This window comes from Rhincodon typus, chromosome 4 (genome assembly GCF_021869965.1).
Source record: "Rhincodon typus isolate 14 chromosome 4, sRhiTyp1.1, whole genome shotgun sequence".
Taxonomy (NCBI): Eukaryota; Metazoa; Chordata; class Chondrichthyes; order Orectolobiformes; family Rhincodontidae; genus Rhincodon; species Rhincodon typus.
Window position 1 is genome coordinate 119,171,299 of NC_063335.1, and position 18,750 is coordinate 119,190,048.

At 43.9% G+C, this 18,750-nt stretch overlaps 1 protein-coding gene across 1 annotated transcript in view; it reads left to right on the plus strand.

Annotated features, from left to right (window-relative positions):
- LOC109910834 (desmoglein-2-like) overlaps positions 1–17,790 on the plus strand; it is a 68,655-nt gene extending 50,865 nt beyond the window's left edge. Inside the window, exons 7-15 of the mRNA XM_048596218.1 lie at positions 887–1,038; positions 2,483–2,617; positions 5,520–5,705; positions 7,184–7,452; positions 7,551–7,696; positions 10,083–10,295; positions 12,220–12,450; positions 15,416–15,546; positions 17,293–17,790. Of these exons, the coding sequence (XP_048452175.1) occupies positions 887–1,038; positions 2,483–2,617; positions 5,520–5,705; positions 7,184–7,452; positions 7,551–7,696; positions 10,083–10,295; positions 12,220–12,450; positions 15,416–15,546; positions 17,293–17,790 (1,961 nt within the window). The remainder of the gene's footprint in view (positions 1–886; positions 1,039–2,482; positions 2,618–5,519; positions 5,706–7,183; positions 7,453–7,550; positions 7,697–10,082; positions 10,296–12,219; positions 12,451–15,415; positions 15,547–17,292) is intronic.
- The last annotated feature ends 960 nt before the right edge of the window (positions 17,791–18,750 follow it).

An 18,750-nucleotide genomic window follows, 5' to 3' on the forward strand; every position in this document is an offset into this window, starting at 1 on the left:
AATCTTAAAAGTGAGATGCCAGGGAATTTCTTCTCCCAGATAATGTCTGGAATTCTCAATCACAGAGAGTTGAGGAGATCTGATCACTGGAAGTATTTAAAGAGAAGGCATTTAACTATTTAAAATCTCAGGGAACTAAGGGCTATGAGGAGCTGGATTGAAAGAGAGTTGAGGTCTAGAGCAGATTAGTGTGATCTTATACAATGATGGCGCTGGCCTGAGTGGACAAATGGTCTACTTCTGTTCCTGTTCCTTGTGTTTATTATGTTAAAGGTACTATTTAAATGAATTGTTGTTATTGGCAAAGGACATATTGTGTCTCACTTTGTTCTTGCTCTAAGGCATTAACACTTCAAGTTATAGCAGCCTTCCTGTGTGTGTGTGTGTGCGTGCATGCGTGTGTGTGTGTGTGTGTGTGTGTCTGTGTATGTATGTGTGTGTGTATGTGTATGTATGTCCGTGTGTGTATATTTGTGTCTGTGTTTGCATGGGTGTCTGTGTATATGTGTCTCTGTGTCTCTGTGTTTGCATGTGTGTGTGTGTGTGTTTGTGTGTGTCTATGTGTGTCTGCCTGTGAGTGTGTCTGCCTGTGAGTGTGTCTGCCTGTGAGTGTGTGTCTGTGTGTGCGTCTATGTGTGTGTCTATGTGTGTGTGTGTGTGTGTGTGTGTGTGTGTGTCTGTGAGTGTCCTCCAAAATTTAACATTTTTAGCTGGCTTATCATTCTGATGAATCTGTGCTGCAATTCTTTCAAGACCAGAGTATCGTTTCTGAGGAGAATGTGTCTGGAACTGAATGCAGGGGAGGCATGTTTCTGTTTGTCCGAGAAGGTTCACTTGAAATAATGCAATCTCTGTTTAAAAGTCAGCATTGTTTGCTTCCCTGTAGGCACCTCTGTATTACAGCTGACTGCAACTGATGCTGATGAAGGGGAGAATGCCATGATCCATTACAGGATCATAAACCAAGGTAGCAGAGCGGAATTTACTGCAACAGCAAATGGAGAAGTTAAAGTTACAAAGCCGAACCTTGACCGTGAAGTGAGTGAAACCTGTTTTGTGTGAGCTGGTTAACATTAACTATCAGGCTTACAATGGGTTAGCATGTTGAGTTAGTCTGTTAAACTCTTGCTGCCACATACCCAAATCTCAATGGACTGTGAAGGTAGATGTTGAAAGGGTGTTTCCTCTTGTCAGGAAATCTAGAAAGCGGAGCGCAATTTCAACCTGACAGATCTCCCATTTAAGCAGGAGGTGAGGAGGAATTTCTTCTCTCTGAGAATTTTTTAGTGTTGTGACCAAGGGAGGGAAAACATCCCGGAATATATTTAAGGCCAAGTTAGAGAGAGATGTTTGATCGGTGATGAAGTACAGGCTTACTTGGGGGCAGGGGAGGGGGTGAGGTCCCAAACTCTGGCTCAGAAGGTCCAGGTTCAAGTCCCCACCTGCCTCAGGCACGTGTCATTAGCATGTCTGAAAGGTTGAAAGTGGAGTCAAGATGAGGATCAGATCGGCCTTAATTCTATTGAAAGCAAGGCAAACTTGATGGGTATTATTGGCAATAAAGCAAGGATCATACCCCTAGATCAATGAGCCGTGTCTTCATTGGGGTGACACGGTGGCTCAGTGGTTAGCACTGCTGCCTCACAGCACCAGGGACCTGGGTTTGATTCCAGCCTCAGGCAACTGTCTGTGTGGAGTTTGCACATTCTCCCCGTGTCTGCATGGGTTTCCTCCGGGTGCTCTGGTTTCCTCCCACGGTCCAAAGATGTGTATGTCAGGGTGGATTAGCCATGCTAAATTGCTCATAGTGTTCAGCGATGTGTAGATCAGGTGGGATAAAGGGGTAGTGGGATACTTTTCGCAGGATCAGAGCAGAAGGGCCTGTTTCCACGCTGTAGGGATTCTATTCTAGGATAAACCTGTTGGACGATATCCTGACGTCTTGTGACTTCTGACATTATATACAAGGACACTGTCAATTTGAAGGTTGACATTTATCAACTCAGATGTAACTGGATGAACCTATCTTAAACTAACCAGAGGCTGGGGACGGTGACCTTATAGAGGTTTATAAGATCATGATGGGCACAGACAGGGTGAATAGCCAAGGTCTTTTTCCCAGGGTAGGGGAGTCCAAAACAAGAGGGCATAGGTTTAAGGTGAGAGAGGAAAGATTTAAAAGGGACCAAAGGGGCAACTTTTTCATTCAGAGGGTGGTGCGTGTATGGATGGTGCTGCCGGAGGAAGTGGCGGAGGCTGGTACAATTACAACATTTAAAAGGCATCTGGATGGGTATATGAATAGGAAGGGTTTAGAGGGATATGGGCCAAATGCTGGCAAATAGGAGTAGGTCAGATTGGGATGTCTACTCGGTGCGGACAAGTTGAACCAAAGGGTCTTTTTGTGTGATGTATAACTCTGTGACTATAACATTTGCCAGAAATACATCCCCAAACCCTTTTTATGCTGTTTCTTATTAAGACCCAGGATTTCTATAGTTTCATTCTTGAAGCTCGTGATCTGAGAGGGAAAAGTCAAGGACTCAGTGCGACAGCAACAGCTCAGATCAAGATTTTAGATGTTAATGACAATATCCCCACTGTGAAATATTTTGAGGTAAGATTAACTCTGACACAGCTTTCTTTTAAGAAAGGCAGCAAATAAAACTGATCATGGGCAATCATTTCAAACTATGCAGAACCCTTTTTTTTTCTATGGTATTAAGGGAAGTCAGTAGTTTTAAATTGAAGCTTGCAGCACAGCAACCATTCAATATGTGAAGCTCGACACCATCCAGGACAAAGCAGCCTATTTGATTAGCACCACATCCACAAATATTCACTCCCTCCATCACCGACGCTCAGTAGCAGCAGTGTGTACTATCTACAAGATGCACTGCAGAAATTCACCAAAGATCCTCAGACACCACCTTCAAAACCCACGACTACTTCCATCCAGAAGGACAAGTTCAACAGATACATGGGAACACCGCCCCCTGCAAGTTCCCTTCCAAACCTCTCACCATCCTGACTTGGAAATATATCGCCATTCTTTCAGTGTCGCTGGGTCACAACCCTGGAATCCCCTCCCTCAGGACATTGTGGGTCTACCTACAGCACATGGACTGCAGCGGTTCAAGAAGGCAGCTCACCCCCACCTTCTCAAGGGGCAACTAGAGACGGTGAAATAAAATGCTGACCCAGGCAGCAACGCCCATATCCCATGAATGAATAAAACAAATCTGTTCCGTCCTAGTGTTTATGCTGTGCATGAGCCTCCTCCCACCCCTCTTCATCTCACCTCAGAAATAAATCCTTTTCTTTTCTCTGTTGTGTGTTTGCTACATTCCTCATCAAAAATATCTATGCCATTCCCCTCAACCAAGTTGCACATATTTCCCCCTCTCTGGGTAAAATGGTTTACGCTGAACCCCAAATTGGATTAATCAGTGATGTTGCATACTGATAGCCCCTCATCCTGCTGTCACCCACAAATGAAAACATGTCCTTCATGCCTCGGGATGTTATTACTTCCAAGGCACTATATAAAGGTAAGTTGAAGTTTGTGTTGTCAACTCTATCGGACTCATTCAAAATATTTTAAAACCACTCTCGGGTCACTCCTGAGTTTTTTAATTTATTTATTTTCCTCTGTCCTGTGGGCACCTGAAAGGGAAATTCACAGCTTCAGGAATCCTTTATTGCATTAGAATTCTTAAACCCATTCGCATGATTCTTGTCAGCCTGTTAAAAAGTTATGCTGTTGCGCTCTTTTGAGGTTTCCCAACCTATTTTAATCAGCCTCATTTTAGCACTGTAAATAATGTTACTCCTGTTCTCTGCTTAGCATGAAATTTTAGTGTGGAAATGTCTTCAGAAGTTTAACAAGCGTTTTTGTACCTCAGTGTGCATGTGCCCATTCCCAGCAATAATCTTCCACTTTCTATCTTCCTAGCTGTATACTTTTGTCAAGGCCAGTTGTGGTAAGAGTGACTGTGGATTCAGGATGGTCACTTTTGACACGCATTCTCTGTGACCCAAGGTTGTACAGAGAAGCACAGCATTTCTCTCTCTTTTTAAATGGAAAACATTCTCAGCTCAATTGGAAATCTGGAGATATACCACCATATTTTGCATTTAACCTAGAAGGGTTAATTGACATTGTGAGATAGGGTCCACCCATCAGAATCCTGGGCAGAGCTGAGCACAGAGTGTTAATGCGTCTCTGCTGGTGCTTTGTTGCTAAGTTGCTAATGATAATGTGTACATTGAACATCATGTCTTACAAGAGATCTCAGATGCAATGCTACTAGGTATCACTGCCACGATTGAATCTGTTGACTGCACTGTTGGTTTGTAATGCTGAGTGATACCGTAGGTTCAAGCATAGAAAAAAGGAACAGGAGGAGGCCATTTGGTCCTTCGAACCTGCTCTGCCATTCAATATGATCATGGCTCATCATCCAACTCAGTCCCCTGTTCCTGCTTTTCCCCCCATATCCTTTGATCCCTTTAGCCCCAAGAACAGTACCTAACTCCTCCTTGAAAACATCCAATGTTTTGACCTCAACCACTTTCAGTGGCAGAGAATTCCACAGGCTCACCACTCTCAGGGGGAAGATATTTCTCCTCATCTCAGTCCTCAGTAGCCTACCCCGTATCCTTAGACTGTGACCCCCTGGTTCTGGACTCCCCTGGTTGTTGGGAACGTCCTTCCCTGTGTTTACCCCTATCTAGTGCTGTTGGAATTTTATAGGTTTCTATGAGATCCCTCCCTCGTTCCTGTGAACTCCAGTAAACAATTCTCTAACAAATCCAAACCTCTCTCCGTACATCAGTCCTGGATCCCATGAAGCAATCTGGTTCAGTTTGTGCACTGGCTGAGGTCACCATGAAGATCCTTCCTCTATAGTTCACCCCTTGTCTGAGGTGTAGTGACCAATACTTCACTCTCACACTATCTATCAAGATTGAGTCTGTCTGCTGCTATAAGACTTTGTGTTGGCATCCTTATCCACTCGGATATCAATAGAATCATAAAATCCCCGCACTGTAGAAAGAGACCATTCAGTCCATACCCACCTTTCAAAGGGCATCCTACCCAGACCCAGCACCCCTTACCCTATCCCTGAATTTCCCTGTGGCTAATCCACCCAGCCTACACATTCTTGGACAATTTGGCATGGTCAGTCCACCTAACCTGTATATCTTTGGGATGCAGGAAGAAACCCACACAGACACAGGGAGAATGTGCAAACTCCACACAGACAGTTGCCCAAGGGTGGTAATTGAACCCAGGTCCCTGGCACTGTGAGGCAGCAGTGCTAACCACTGAGCCACCATGCCTCCCACAGAGATTAGACAAATCTAATGAAGAATGACTGATGGGAGTGTATCTGCTAAAAGTCCCACGGTTCTAACCAGCTGTCCATTCAGACAGATCCCTTTACAATATAACCACTGATTTGTTTCGAGAAGATTATTTTCAATGAAGCAAATTTTCATGATTTCTTTTTCAGTACGAATTAAGCGTGAAAGAAAATGTGAAAAATATCCAATTGATACGCATAAAGGTATTAGATAAGGATGAAGAGTTCAGTGATAATTGGTTGGCACACTTTGATATTATTGAAGGCAATGAAGGCGAGTATTTCAGGATTGAAGTCGATAATCGAACAAATGAGGGAATTTTGATTAATCAGAAGGTAAACTTGTAAACCACATTTACTCAATTTTATTTCGTGGGATTTGAGCACTTGTATTAAGGCTGGTCCATCCCTAATTCCCCTTGAACTGTGTGGTTTGAGGCCATTTCAGAGTCAGCCATTTTGCTGCAGACTCACATGTAGGCCAGACTAGGTAAGGATGTCAGATTTCCTTCCCTAAATGGCATTAATGAGCCAAATAAATTTTTTCCCCGACAATTGGCAATAGTTTCACAGTCATCATTAGACCCTTAATGTCAACTTTTTGTTCGTAATGAATTTAAAATTAAATGCCACGGTGAGATTTGAACCTGAATCTGTCTGGTTTAATAATCCAGCATTAACACCATTAGGCCATTCGCTCCTTGAGGAAGTTGAGTGGACTGGGAGGAGGAGAAGTACAGTTTCTTAAGAATAATAACACAGCTAAGAATTTACTTATGAAATTATGAGGCAGGTAACAATACCTGGCAGATGATGGCCCAGTGTTATTATCGCTAGATTATTAATCCAGAGACTCAGGTAATGTTCTGCGGACCCAGATTTGAATCCTGCCACAAGCAGAGGGTGGAATTTGAATTCAATAAATATCCGAGATTAAAAAGTCTAATGATGATTGTCATCATTGCTGATTGTCAGGAAAAATCCATCTGGTTCATTAATGTCCTTTAGGGAAGGAAACTGCCATCCTTACTGGTCTGACCTACATGTAACTCCAGACCCACAGCAATGTGGTTGACTCTTAGCTGCCCTCTAAGCAATTAGGGATGGGCAATGAATGCTGGCCTGGCCAGCGACCATCCCATGAATTAATTAAAATTAGGTTTCTACTCCTTTGAATATGTAAAATTAATGATTGATTTAATTGCATTGTTAAGATGGGAAAAGGATTTGATAGAATTGGTAAGGAAAAGCGATCCTCTCTCCATGGGGTGGGAGTCCAAACAGGGGAATGTAATTGTAAAATCAGAGGCAGGCCATTAATGTGTGATATCAGGAAGTACTTGTTTGCAATAAAGGAAATAGATTCTGGAACTCAACCCACTCCAAATGTGAAAAGTCCCATTAGGGCTGGGGTCAACTGAATGTTGTAAAACTTGGGTAAATATTTAAGGTGTAGTGTTAAAGGCTCGTGACTTAAGGTGGGCGTGTGGAGTTAAGATACAGTTCAGCGCCAAACTTAACAAAATGGTGGAACAGACCAAGGGGCTGAATGACCTCCTCCTTTTCCCATGTTTGTTAGTACAACAGAATAAATGAATACGTTGAATCATAGAATTTTGTAGTACAGATGGAGGCCATTCAACCCATCATGTCTGTACCAGCTCCTGAAACAGCTTCCCAGCTGGTCCCAATATCCAGCCCTAACTCCGATGATGTCATTGATTACTTTTATTCTGATTTGGTCAGAATTCTTCCCCATTTTCTTTTTGTTGAATTTCCTCCATTTTCACTGCCTTCTCTTCAACCATGTCCAGGAACTGAACTATGAAGAAGTGAAACAGGTGAATTTGGTTATTCGGTTGGGTAACAAGGCACCATTCCACAGCTCGGTCTCTACAAGCAGCATCTTAAAGCCTATTAAAGTAAAACTCATAGTGGCAGACGTGACAGAAGGTTATGAATTTAGACCCTCAAAATGGATGGTAACAGTTACAGAAACTATCACCAGTAAGCTGGTTAATAAAGTGCTGGGGAAGTATCCTGCTGTTAGTGCTGATACTGGCAAACAGAGCAAAATGACCAAGTAAGTAATGGTTCTGTTGTTCGTTTTGTAGAATTTTGTTTCAAAAAAAGCACATCCAGCCAAAAAGTTTCAACCGTATTTCACAACATTCATGACAGGTACGCCAAGGATGTTGATGCTGCTAACTGGTTAGTGATCAACCCTGACACTGGGGAGGTTACTTTCAATGGCGTCCCCGATCGAGAGTCTAGCTATGTGACTAATGGGACATACACTGCAACCATATTGGCCATAAATAATGAACGTAAGTAGATGAAGAAATACTAACTCGAATTTTAACATGTATCAATAAACAAAGATGTGGAGGTGCCGTTGTCAGACTGGGGTGAACAAAGTCAGGAGTTACACAACACCAGGTTGACACCAAGTCAACGTCACCTGATGAAGGGGCAACGCTCCGAAAGCTTGCGATTTCAAATAAACCTGTTGGACCATAACCTAGTGTCACGTGACTTCTGACTCCATAAACAAAGGTGAAGTTACCATAGTGTTACCAGACCATAGGCTGCCCTCTCGTTAGAGGCCACAGAGAGATGGTGGGAGGTGGTTTAACCTGAGGGTCACCACACCTCAGGCGAGGTGGGGGTGGGGGGCAGCGGTTGAGAAGCAGAGTCTTTCATGGAATTGGACCCATGCTGTTGGTGTCACTCTCTGCATTGCAAACCAGCTGTCCAGCCAACCCCCCTCCCCCCCCCCCCCCCCCCCCATTAATAAGCACAAATACACTAAAATGAAAGCAAAGCGCTGCAGATGCTGGCGATCTGAAATCAAAACAGAAAATGCTGGAGAAACGTTGCGGGTCTCCGGAGGGAGAAATAGAGGTAACATCTGAGCCTGATATGACTCTTTTCTGGAACTTAAGAAAACAATACACTCTTCAAATTCTATTTCCGTTTTGGTGGTATAACTATAGCATTACTTTTCTGCCAGTGTTTACAGGATGGTGCTAATTAAATCAGATATTATCTACTGATAAGCAAGTCCAATAATGATAGATTTATGAATGGAAATGATTTAGAGATGGCTCCTGACAATGTCAAAAGATGGGACTGTGATTGTTTCTTGTTCCAGTGTGGGATTGTCCTTTAGGAAGGAAAATTGTTGGTACATTGTCTTTGAAACAAATTGGTTGTCACGATATACTTATGCCATGCGTGTTTATAAAATATTTTAGGTTTTCAACTATAAGGTTTAAAATGAGTTTACCGTAGAACATAGAGCAGTACAGCACAGTACAGGCCCTTCAGCCCACGATGTTGTGCCGACCTATTATCCTACGAAGATCAATCTACCCTGCATACCCTACATTTTACTATCCTACACATGCCTATCCAAGCATTGTTTAAAAGTCTGTAAAGTATCTGACTCCACTACCACTGCCGGAAGCGCATTCCACGCACCCACCAATCCCTGTGTGAAGAACCTACCTCTGACATCTCCCCTATGCCTTCCTCCAATCACCTTAAAATTATGCCCCCTCATAATAGTCATTTCCACCCTGGGAAAAAGTCTCTGACTATCCACTCTATCTATGCCTCTCATCATCTTGTAAACCTCTATCAAGTCACCTCTCATCCTTCTTCGCTCCAATGAAAAAAACCCTAGCTCCCTCAACCTTTCCTCATAAGACCTGCCCTCCAGTCCAGTCCAGGCAGCATCCTGGTAAATCTCCTCTGCACCCTCTGTAAAGCTTCCACATCTTTCCTATAATGAGGTGACCAGAACTGAACACAATATTCCAAGTGTGGTCTAACCAGGGTTTTATAGAGCTGCAGCATAATCTCACAGCTCTTTTAAATTCAATTCCCCTGCCAATGAAATATCTTGCATTCTCCAGAAGAAGTTTGTTCCACGTGACACTGAGTGTGTGGACTTTTCTACTGATCACAAACTCGGCATTACAGGTCGATAGTTTAGGACTGAAATGCAGAGAAATTAATTCACTCAAACCATTGTGAATCTTTCAACGTATTTGAGCCTGGGGCAGACAGAGCCTAGTACTCACAGGGGTTGTAGCTTTTACCATTCAATCATTTGGGATCAGTTCCATTTTTGATTGAAGAAATTAGGAGATATCGTCTGTTGTTAACTGGAAGCTTTTGTCGTTATTTTGTGATAAGTTCATCTTATTTCTAAAGAAAGTACAAACTAGTCCACATTTTAGCTGCTACTTTTTGTACACCTTGAGGGTTTGTGTTCTCTGTACATGTTGATTTCAAGGCAAATGTTTATAAGCAGCGGACTCATCAAAGACTGTTGAACTTCTAACTTATTCCTTTGTTTTTTATAGTTTAAACTATGGAAGACTTTAATGTAAACTATTACCTATTTCTTTATTTTTCTGCTATTTTATGAAGCAATGGTTAACTTTGTAACTCTCATTTCTCTTACTACTTTATACCTAAGCTTTTTTTTTGTACCTGGGTACCTTGCGCCTAAGATGGCACCATATGTGGCGACATTATACACTTTTCACTGTACTCCTGTGCTCCTGGACTTGAGTACACGAGACGATAAAATCTAAAATCTAAAAGAAACTGAAAAATCATCGCAAAACTTTAATTATGGTTTCGGTGTCAATCTGAGCAACGTTTCTTTTTCCTCCGCTGTCTTTGTCTTTCCTTTCTCAGATACTCCAGCCTCAACTTCCACAGGAACCATTGTTATTCGAGTGCAAGATGCCAATGATCATTGGCCAAACTTTGTGGATTTACATCCGTGTATGTGTGGCAATGCAAAGTCCTTGAGCCTCACTGCTTTTGATGCAGATGGACCTCCGTATGCAGCCCCTTTCCAGTTTAATCTAGACTCTAATACGAAGTGGAAATTAGGTCATACTAATGGTAAGACATGATAGTGACCTTAGTTTGAGGAGAATGATTTTTCTTAAAGAATCTTCATTTACTACTTTAGTGTAGGCAGTGATGTCACTGGATTCGCAAACTGCACAGGCCTAGGTTAATGCTCTGGGGACACAGGTTCAAATCTCAACAGGGCTGCTCGTGGAATTTTAAATTCACTTAGTAAAATCTGGAGTTAAAACTATCCCAGTAATGGTGCCCATGAACATATCACTGATTGTTGTAAAAACACATCTGCTTCACCCAGCCTCTTAGGGAAGGAAATCTGCAGTCCTTACCTGGTCTGTCCTACAAGTGACTCCAGACCCACAGCGATGGGGCTGACTCTTAACTGCCCTATGAAAAGGCCCTAGCAAGCCACTCAGTTCAAGGGGCAATTGGAGATGGTCCAGTGCTGAACTGGCCCTGCCAGAGATGTCTACAACCCATTGTTCCTCGACATACACATTTAAATCCTGATCATAACCCGATAGATTCCTAGAAACATGAACACACAAATTAGGAGCAACAGTAGGCCACTGAGGCCCCTGAGCATATTCAGCCATGCAATAAGATCATGGCTGATCTGATTGTAACCTCAAATCCCTGCTCTCATGCGCCCTTTCTCGTGGTATGTTTTAGTTTTTACTGACTCTCCATTCTACCGAAACGTCTCACCCCATTGTGCTACAGTGAACTTTCTGTGCCACCAATCTGCCCATTCCATCAACATGTCAATGTCCTTTAGAACTTCTACATTGTCCTCCTGACTGTTTACAATGCTCCCAAGTCTTGTGTTCTGTGCAAACGTTGAAACTGTCTAATGCTCACCAATAATTAAAATGTATCAGAAAAAACAAGGGTTCCAATCCTGACTCCTAGGAAACGTCACCATAAACCTTCCTCCAGCCTCAAAAATATCCATTGATTATTACTGTTTCTTTCCCAACACTCAGCCAGCTCTTTTTATACCATGACCTCACCACACTGTTGTGTGGCACTACTCCTACCTTGGACGTAACATCTTAACTGTTGAAGTTCTTAATGATCCTTCAGTTGAGTGGTAGAATTTGTATAGGTTAAAACCAAAGTTAATTTTTAAACCGTTCATTCCTTCAAGCAAGGTTAGATTTCACACCTAATGCTCCACTTTCTTAAGATGGTTACAAATCATGAATTTAGTAATGAAGCTTTTAATTACACAACATTTTATTTATGCATATTTTTTAAGAAAAAGTTTGATATAATTCTTAGGACTAAATGGATTAAAGGGAATGAGGAGAAAACAGGAACAGGAGACTGAATTGGGTAATCAATTGGCTATGATCATATTGAATGGCGGAGCAGGCTCGAAGGGCCAAACACCTAACCCTGCTCCTGCTTTCTTATTCACCCCAACTCCCTATTTTCTGCATATAAACTGATGTTTTCCCAGCCACCATCAGTTCTGAGGAAGGGTCACCAGACCCGAAATGTTAACTCTGTTTTCTCCTCCACAGATGCTGCCAGACCTGCTGAGCTTTTCCAGCAATTTTATTTTTGCTCCTGCTCCTACTTTCTTTGTTCCTGTGTAAAAGTGGAAAGCCCTTTTTATTTATTTATTCACAAGTTGTGAGTGTTGCTGGCTAGGCCAGTCCCTAATTGCCCCTTGAGAAGGTGGGGGTGAGCTGCCTTCTTGAACCATTGCAGTTCATGTGCTGTAGGGTTGACCCACAATGCCCTTAGGGAGGGAATTCCAGGATTTTGACCCAGTGACACTGAAGGGACGGGCGATACATTTCCAAGTCAGGATGATGAGTGACTTGGAGGGGAACTTGGAGGGGGTGGTGTTCCCATGTATCTGCTGCCCCTATCCTTTGACATGGTGGTGGCTGTGTGAGCAATGCTATGCTCTCAATGACTAACACTTTCAATCCTTTCTTTAAAGCAACTAGCATGGAGCTGATTCCTGTCGGACATTTATGGCCTGGAATATTTACTGTACCGATATCTATCAAAGATAACGATGGAAATGGGCACTTGGTAAACCTCAATGTTCACGTCATTGATTGCCATGAGGTCAACACATGCAGGACAGAGAAATTATTCCTGTCACCAAAGGCATACCTTGGTGCTGCTGCTGTGGGTCTCATGGTGTTGGCCTTACTGCTGCTCCTGCGTAAGTATGAAATGATTGATAGCCCTCAGCTATCATTGTAACCCAGTTTGCCGTTGTGACAAACTAAAATTGATCTTTTTGCAACTGTGTTTCAAAATCATCATCCATTGGCTTGTCTAATCTCTCGATTCAGAAAGAGAACAGCCAGCCCTTCATAGCGGGAGTAAGAACTGCCGATGCTGGAGTCAGAGATAACACACAGTGTGGAGCTGGATGAACACAGCAGGCCAGGCAGCATCACAGGAGCAGGAAAGCTGACATTTTGGGTCTGGACCCTTCTTCAGAAATGGGGGATGGGGAAGGGAGCTCAGAAATAAATAGAGAGAGGAGGGGTGGGGCTGGGGAAGGTAGGTGGGATGGTGATAGATGGGTGCAGGTAGGCAGTGGTGGGGATTGGTCAGTGAGGTGGGAGGGGTGGATAGGTGGGAGAGAAGACGGACAGGTCAAGGGGATGAGAGGGAGGGATGGTCATGAGATGAGGCCAGGAGTGGGGAGATTTTGAAACTAGTAAAGCCCACATTAAGACCATTGGGCTGTAGGCTCCCGAGGTGGAATATGAGATGCTGCTCCTCCAGTTTGTGGGCGGCGTCATTGTGACACTGGAGGAGACCCAGGATGGACATGTCACCCAGGGAGTGGGAGGGGGAGTTGAAGTGGTTAGCAACTGGAACGTGTTGTCATTTGTGGCGAACCGAGTGCAAGTTCTCTTCAAAGCAAGCCTCCACTTGGTCTCACCGATGTAGAGGAGCCCTTCATACCTGTGCTTCTTCTTTGAATGATCTTTGTAATTCGTCCTGCTTCCCTGGAGTCGGACAGATGTGTCCTTTTCAAAGTGTTGAAGTCCAGCAAATTTTTTATTAACCAGGAGTGTGCCAGTTGATCAAATATCCCAGCTAATCGAAAGGTCCACATACTCAGTGTAAAAACACAGACTATGTAACAGAAACATAATGCAGCAGGTACACACATCAATGTTATACTTTACAGCATAGCTCACTTAAATAAGTGAAACTATATACTATGTATATTTATATATATAAAATATATATATTTATATATATATAAAATCATCACAAATAATAAAGCAACTTTGCCTTAAATAAAACTTACTGGCAGAGAGCCTTCTCAGTCACACCCTCATCTGACCACTCGGAGATCGCAATAATGCAGTAAACTGTAGTACGTACAGTTCTGGTCGTCACATTACCAAAAGGATGTGGATGCTTTGGAGACGGTGCAGAGGAGGTTCACCAGGATGTTGCCTGGTATGGAGGGCGCTAGCTATGAAGAGAGGTTGAGTAGATTAGGATTATTTACATTAAAAAGATAGAGGTTGAGGGGGCACCTGATTGAGGTCTACAAAATCATGAGGTGTATAGACAGGGTGGATAGCAAGAAGCTTTTTCCCAGAGTGGGGGACTCAATTACTCGGGGTCATGATTTCAAGGTGAGAGGGGAAAAGTTTAAGGGAGATATGCGCGGAAAGTTCTTTACACAGAGGGTGGTGGGTGCCTGGAACGCATTGCCAGCGGAGGTGGTAGAGGCAGGCACGATTGCTTCATTTAAGATGTATCTAGACAGATACATGAATGGGCAGAGAGCAGAGGGATACAGATCCTTGGAAAATAGGCGACAGGTTTAGACAGGGGATCTGGATCGACGCAGGCTTGGAGGGCTGAAGGGCCTGTTCCTGTGCTGTAATTTTCTTTGTTCTTTGTTCTTTGTATATCTTTTACCGGTTTATTGAGAGTGCCAGTTCATAAGGTGCCTGTTAAACCAATCTTTGCTGTATTTCCCTTTTGCAAGTTCCTGTTGCATCTACTCCCCAGTTCTCGATCATTCCAACTTGATGCTTAATGTGAGCTCTCCCCCGTCTTTGTCTCCCCTGGATGCTGTCCATTGGTGTCATCCCTCTCCTCCCTTGTTCGGCTCTTTTGTTATTGAGCCGACTGCAGCCAGAATAATTTCCAGCCATGGTTTCTCTTCACACTCCTGCTTGGCTTGAGGGAAACAATGACCTTGTCACTCAGCGAGTAACGCAGAGCAGCAACCTAATCTTCTATACTCACAAGTTCAAATCCTGTTGTGTAAGGCAATGGTTCTGAAGGAGTTAAATGTTTGTGTAACACTGAGCTCCACCCAATCTGATGATGTCACACACTCTGGGTGGAGGCGGTGTTGAGTTCTGTGTGAGTTCGCAGAGACAGCAGGGAGCCCTCAGTAGTTAGGCTTGGCTGAACCAATGTGAATCAATGCTATCATGCAATAAATTATCTCGATATGCAAATCAAGTCCCTCTTCTATTTAGCCTTAGACTTGGGCACTACCTGGATTTACATCTGCCACTAATAATTAGTCAGGCCCTAAACTCAGCATAAAGCAAGGAGGACATGGAGAGAGGCTTTTCACCCCCTCACTCCTTTCATAAGTGTGAGGACTGGAGTAAATAATTATTGACAAGAGAGACACATTCTGGAAGCTTTTCATCCAGAATTCATCAGGGCAAATGCAAGAATGCCAACTTTTCAAATGATCACAACAATTTAAACTTCAGGAGAACAGGGTGCTTATTGGCCAAGGAGAAATTATAGGCTCCTGGGTGATTCAGAAGAGTTGCGAGGCTGGAACATATAGTTTGCAGAGAATGTGTCTCTGAATGCAAATGTTTGCCACTTCTGTTGAGTGTAAATGAGACACCAGACAAGCTCAACTGCGTGTCTTAAATGGCTCATTTGTGTAACTACTAATACATTCTGGATTGTTCAGCAAGTTGCTGAGACATGCTTTGCTTTGGATTTTGTGAGCATGAGCTGGCCAAGAACAGTCTTCCCCCTACCCACAACTGAAGAAACAGGCTCTTTGACCCAATCAGCCAATCATTTCTTTTGTTTGTTTATATAAATTCATAGTTTAATGTCATTAGTTGGGTTCTCGAGGCTTGATTGTTTAAATTGTGACTTTACAGTTGTTCCTTTGTTGCTACTGTTTTGTCAATGTGGTGGTGGAATGAGGAAACGAGGATTCTTTGTGATACCGTCTGAGCCTGTGGGATCCCTCACAAAATGCAACTTTGAAGGTGGAGGGCCTGTCGACACGGTTTGTAATCTCAACCATTTCAAATCCACTCTTCGTCTTTAGTCAGTTGTGGCAAACAAAGCCCCTTCTCTGGTGGAGAAATGGTGGTGTGATTGACTAGTAATCTGGGGTCTTACAGCAATGTTCTTGGAGTGGGGGTTGGTCTATGGGTGTTGGAGAGGAGCTATGGGCGTAGGTGTGGGGGAAGGTTCCGGCTTTGGGGTGGGCCCCGGGTGTGGGGTTAGGGCACTGGGTACGGGGTGGAGGAGGTGTTCTGCATTCGGGGGAGGGTCACTCTGGATATGGGGTGGAAGAGGTGCTTTGGGTTTCTGGGAGGGGCTGTTGGTTTGAGGGAGGGTCTCTGGGTGTGAGGTAGGGGCTCTGTGTGGGGTGGAGGAGGTGCTCTGAGTTTGGGGGTGGGGCTGTGGGTTTGGGGGGTCTCTGGGTACAGGGTTTGAGAAAGGCTCTGAGAATGGGGGTGGGGTTCTGACTGGGGGATGGTAGGGACTGAGGGTGCAGTGTTTGAGAAGGGCTCTGGGTGTGGGGGAGAGTCTCTGGGTGTGGGGGGGGGTCTCTGGGTGGGAGGGGGGAGGGTCTCTGGGCGCATAGTGTAGGCTGGGGTTGTGGGAGTCTAAAAGGTGACAGCTGTGGGGTGAGGGCTCACCATAGATTATGGTATTAGGTTGGGTGGGGGCAGTGTCAGGATGGGGGTTAATTAATGTAGGGTTTTAGTTGGGACCAATGGGGACAAATTGCCTCGGGTTGGGCGTGAGTCACATTACATGGGCCAATGCGAATATTTCCCAAATACGAATCTGTGCCAAAATTACCCCGTTCCTTATCCATTTTAGCCAGCTCCTGTACAACTGCTTCATACCTCAGGGTCCATTTTCGATGAGTAATGCCATGAATCTGTTATCAGTTCATTGGTAGCTGGTGTTAAATGTATCCATAATGTGCAGCCTACATGTTTATTAAAAAGTTGCTACCAATTATCTAATGAAAGTCAACTATGTGGTTCACATTTCTTTCAAAGATATTTTAGAAACAACTTGTTCAGAGGTTCGAGTAAACTGAGCCCTCTTGTCCATAGGTAGGGAAACCATTACCGTACCATTACAACCTCCTACACATTTATTACATTGAGCTCACAGGCAGCGAGGGATGGATAATAAATGCTGGCCCAGCCGCATCCTATAAATGCATTAAATGAAAGATAGAGCTGGATTCATTGCATTTCTCTGCTATTAAATACGATCGTGGTTGATGCTTTGTCTCAACTCTACTTTCCCACCTGCTCCCGACATCTTGTGATTCTCTGAGACACAAAGGTCTGTTTATCCTGGCCTTAAATATCTGCACAAACCTCACCCCACCGCCCGAAACAGGAAATTCCGAAGATTTGCAATCCTTTGAATGAGGTAATTTCTCCCACCTCAGTTCCTTTGTCCTGAGACAGTGCCCCTGTGTTTTAAATTCCCCTGCTGGGAGGAGGGAGGGTGGCGGGGGATAGCCCCCTACAGTGTCTACCTTGTAAAGCCCCTTCAGAACTTAATCTATTTCAGTGAGGTCACCTCTCATTCATCTAAATTACAAAGAATATAGGGCCACCTCATCATAAGGCAACCCATCCTACATCCCTGGGACCAGGATTCACTGGGTTCTTCTTTGTAATTCTACAAAATGACCTGACTGATATCTGAGTATTGGTGCATTTAGGGAACTTATGCCTATTGTAAGTCACAAATGCGTTTACGTTTGTCACAGATGGTGCCAGTCATTTCTCACGGCGGTAAAGCAGGAATAATTCAAACAACGGTAAGCTTTGATGGAGCAGGAGCTGGAAGAAGCGCAGTTTCCACTGATTTCATAGGATCTGGTGATGTCGTACGATCTGGTGGCATAGAAATGTCTAAATTCGATGAGACGTTTGAGAAACAGATGAAGTGGGAGGAGGAAGAAGACAAACACCATGTTTCCAAAACAACTTCGAGTCAATTGGTTCCCATTTGGAATGAGAGAGTTTGGCATGGTGTCCCTGGAACCTTGGCAGGGGGTCCAACTTGCAGTCAATTCTCATCTGGTGAAAAACTGTGGGAAGGTTCTTGTAAAACTTTCATCGATGAATACATCCGTAAGGTAGGCAGTGGTCATCTCATCGTAACCTACCTTTGTGGGGTGACATGCTCTGAACATCACATACAACAACATGGGCCAGTAAACTGGACAGAGGGATGGTATCCATTAACAGGACGAGGCCTGTAGTACCTATGCTGGCCCTAGGAATGACCTACCAATCCGTCCCACTTACTTACTGTTTCCCCATATTAATGTACTAATCCAATTCCCTTTCATGAGCTATCATCAAATTTCCAATTCCACTTCAGGGGAATTGAGTGTAAGAGCTGTGAGGTTATGCTGCCGCTCTATAAAACTCTAGTTAGACCACACTTGGAATATTGTGTTCAGTTCTGGTCGCCTCATTATAGGAAGGATGTGGAAGCTTTAGAAAGGGTGCAGAGGAGATTTACCAGGATGCTGCCTGGGACTGGAGGGCAGGTCTTATGAGGAAAGGTTGAGGGAGCTAGGGCTTTTTTCATTGGAGCGAAGAAGGATGAGAGGTGACTTGATAGAGGTTTACAAGATGATGAGAGGCATAGATAGAGTGGATAGTCAGAGACTTTCTCCCAGGGCGGAAATGACTATTACGAGGGGGCATAATTTTAAGGTGATTGGAGGAAGGTGTGGGGAGATGTCAGAGGTAGGTTCTTCACACAGAGAGTGGTGGGCGTGTGGAAAACGCTTCCGGCAGTGGGAGTGGAGTCAGATACTTTAGACACTTTTAAGCGACTCTTGGATAGGCACATGGAGGATGGTAAAATGTAGGGTATGCAGGGTAGATTGATCTTAGTAGGATAATAGGTCGGCACAACATCGTGGGCCGAAGGGCCTGTACTGTGCTCTACTGTTCTATGTTCCCTTTCAGACAGAAGATAAAAAGAATTTAAAAAAATGTTTTATCTTCATCCTGTTATGGCCTGGTAATGTGGTGGAGCAGGTACAATTGAGGCATTCAAGAGGGCATTGGGTGGCTTATTGGTGGCAATGATGGGCAGGGATATTGGAAAAAGGCAAGAGATTGCCACCAGGTAATAGAACTAGTACAGGTATGAGGTGGGCTAAATAGCCTGTTGCACCATAAAATTCAGTGATTATGTGAATTGT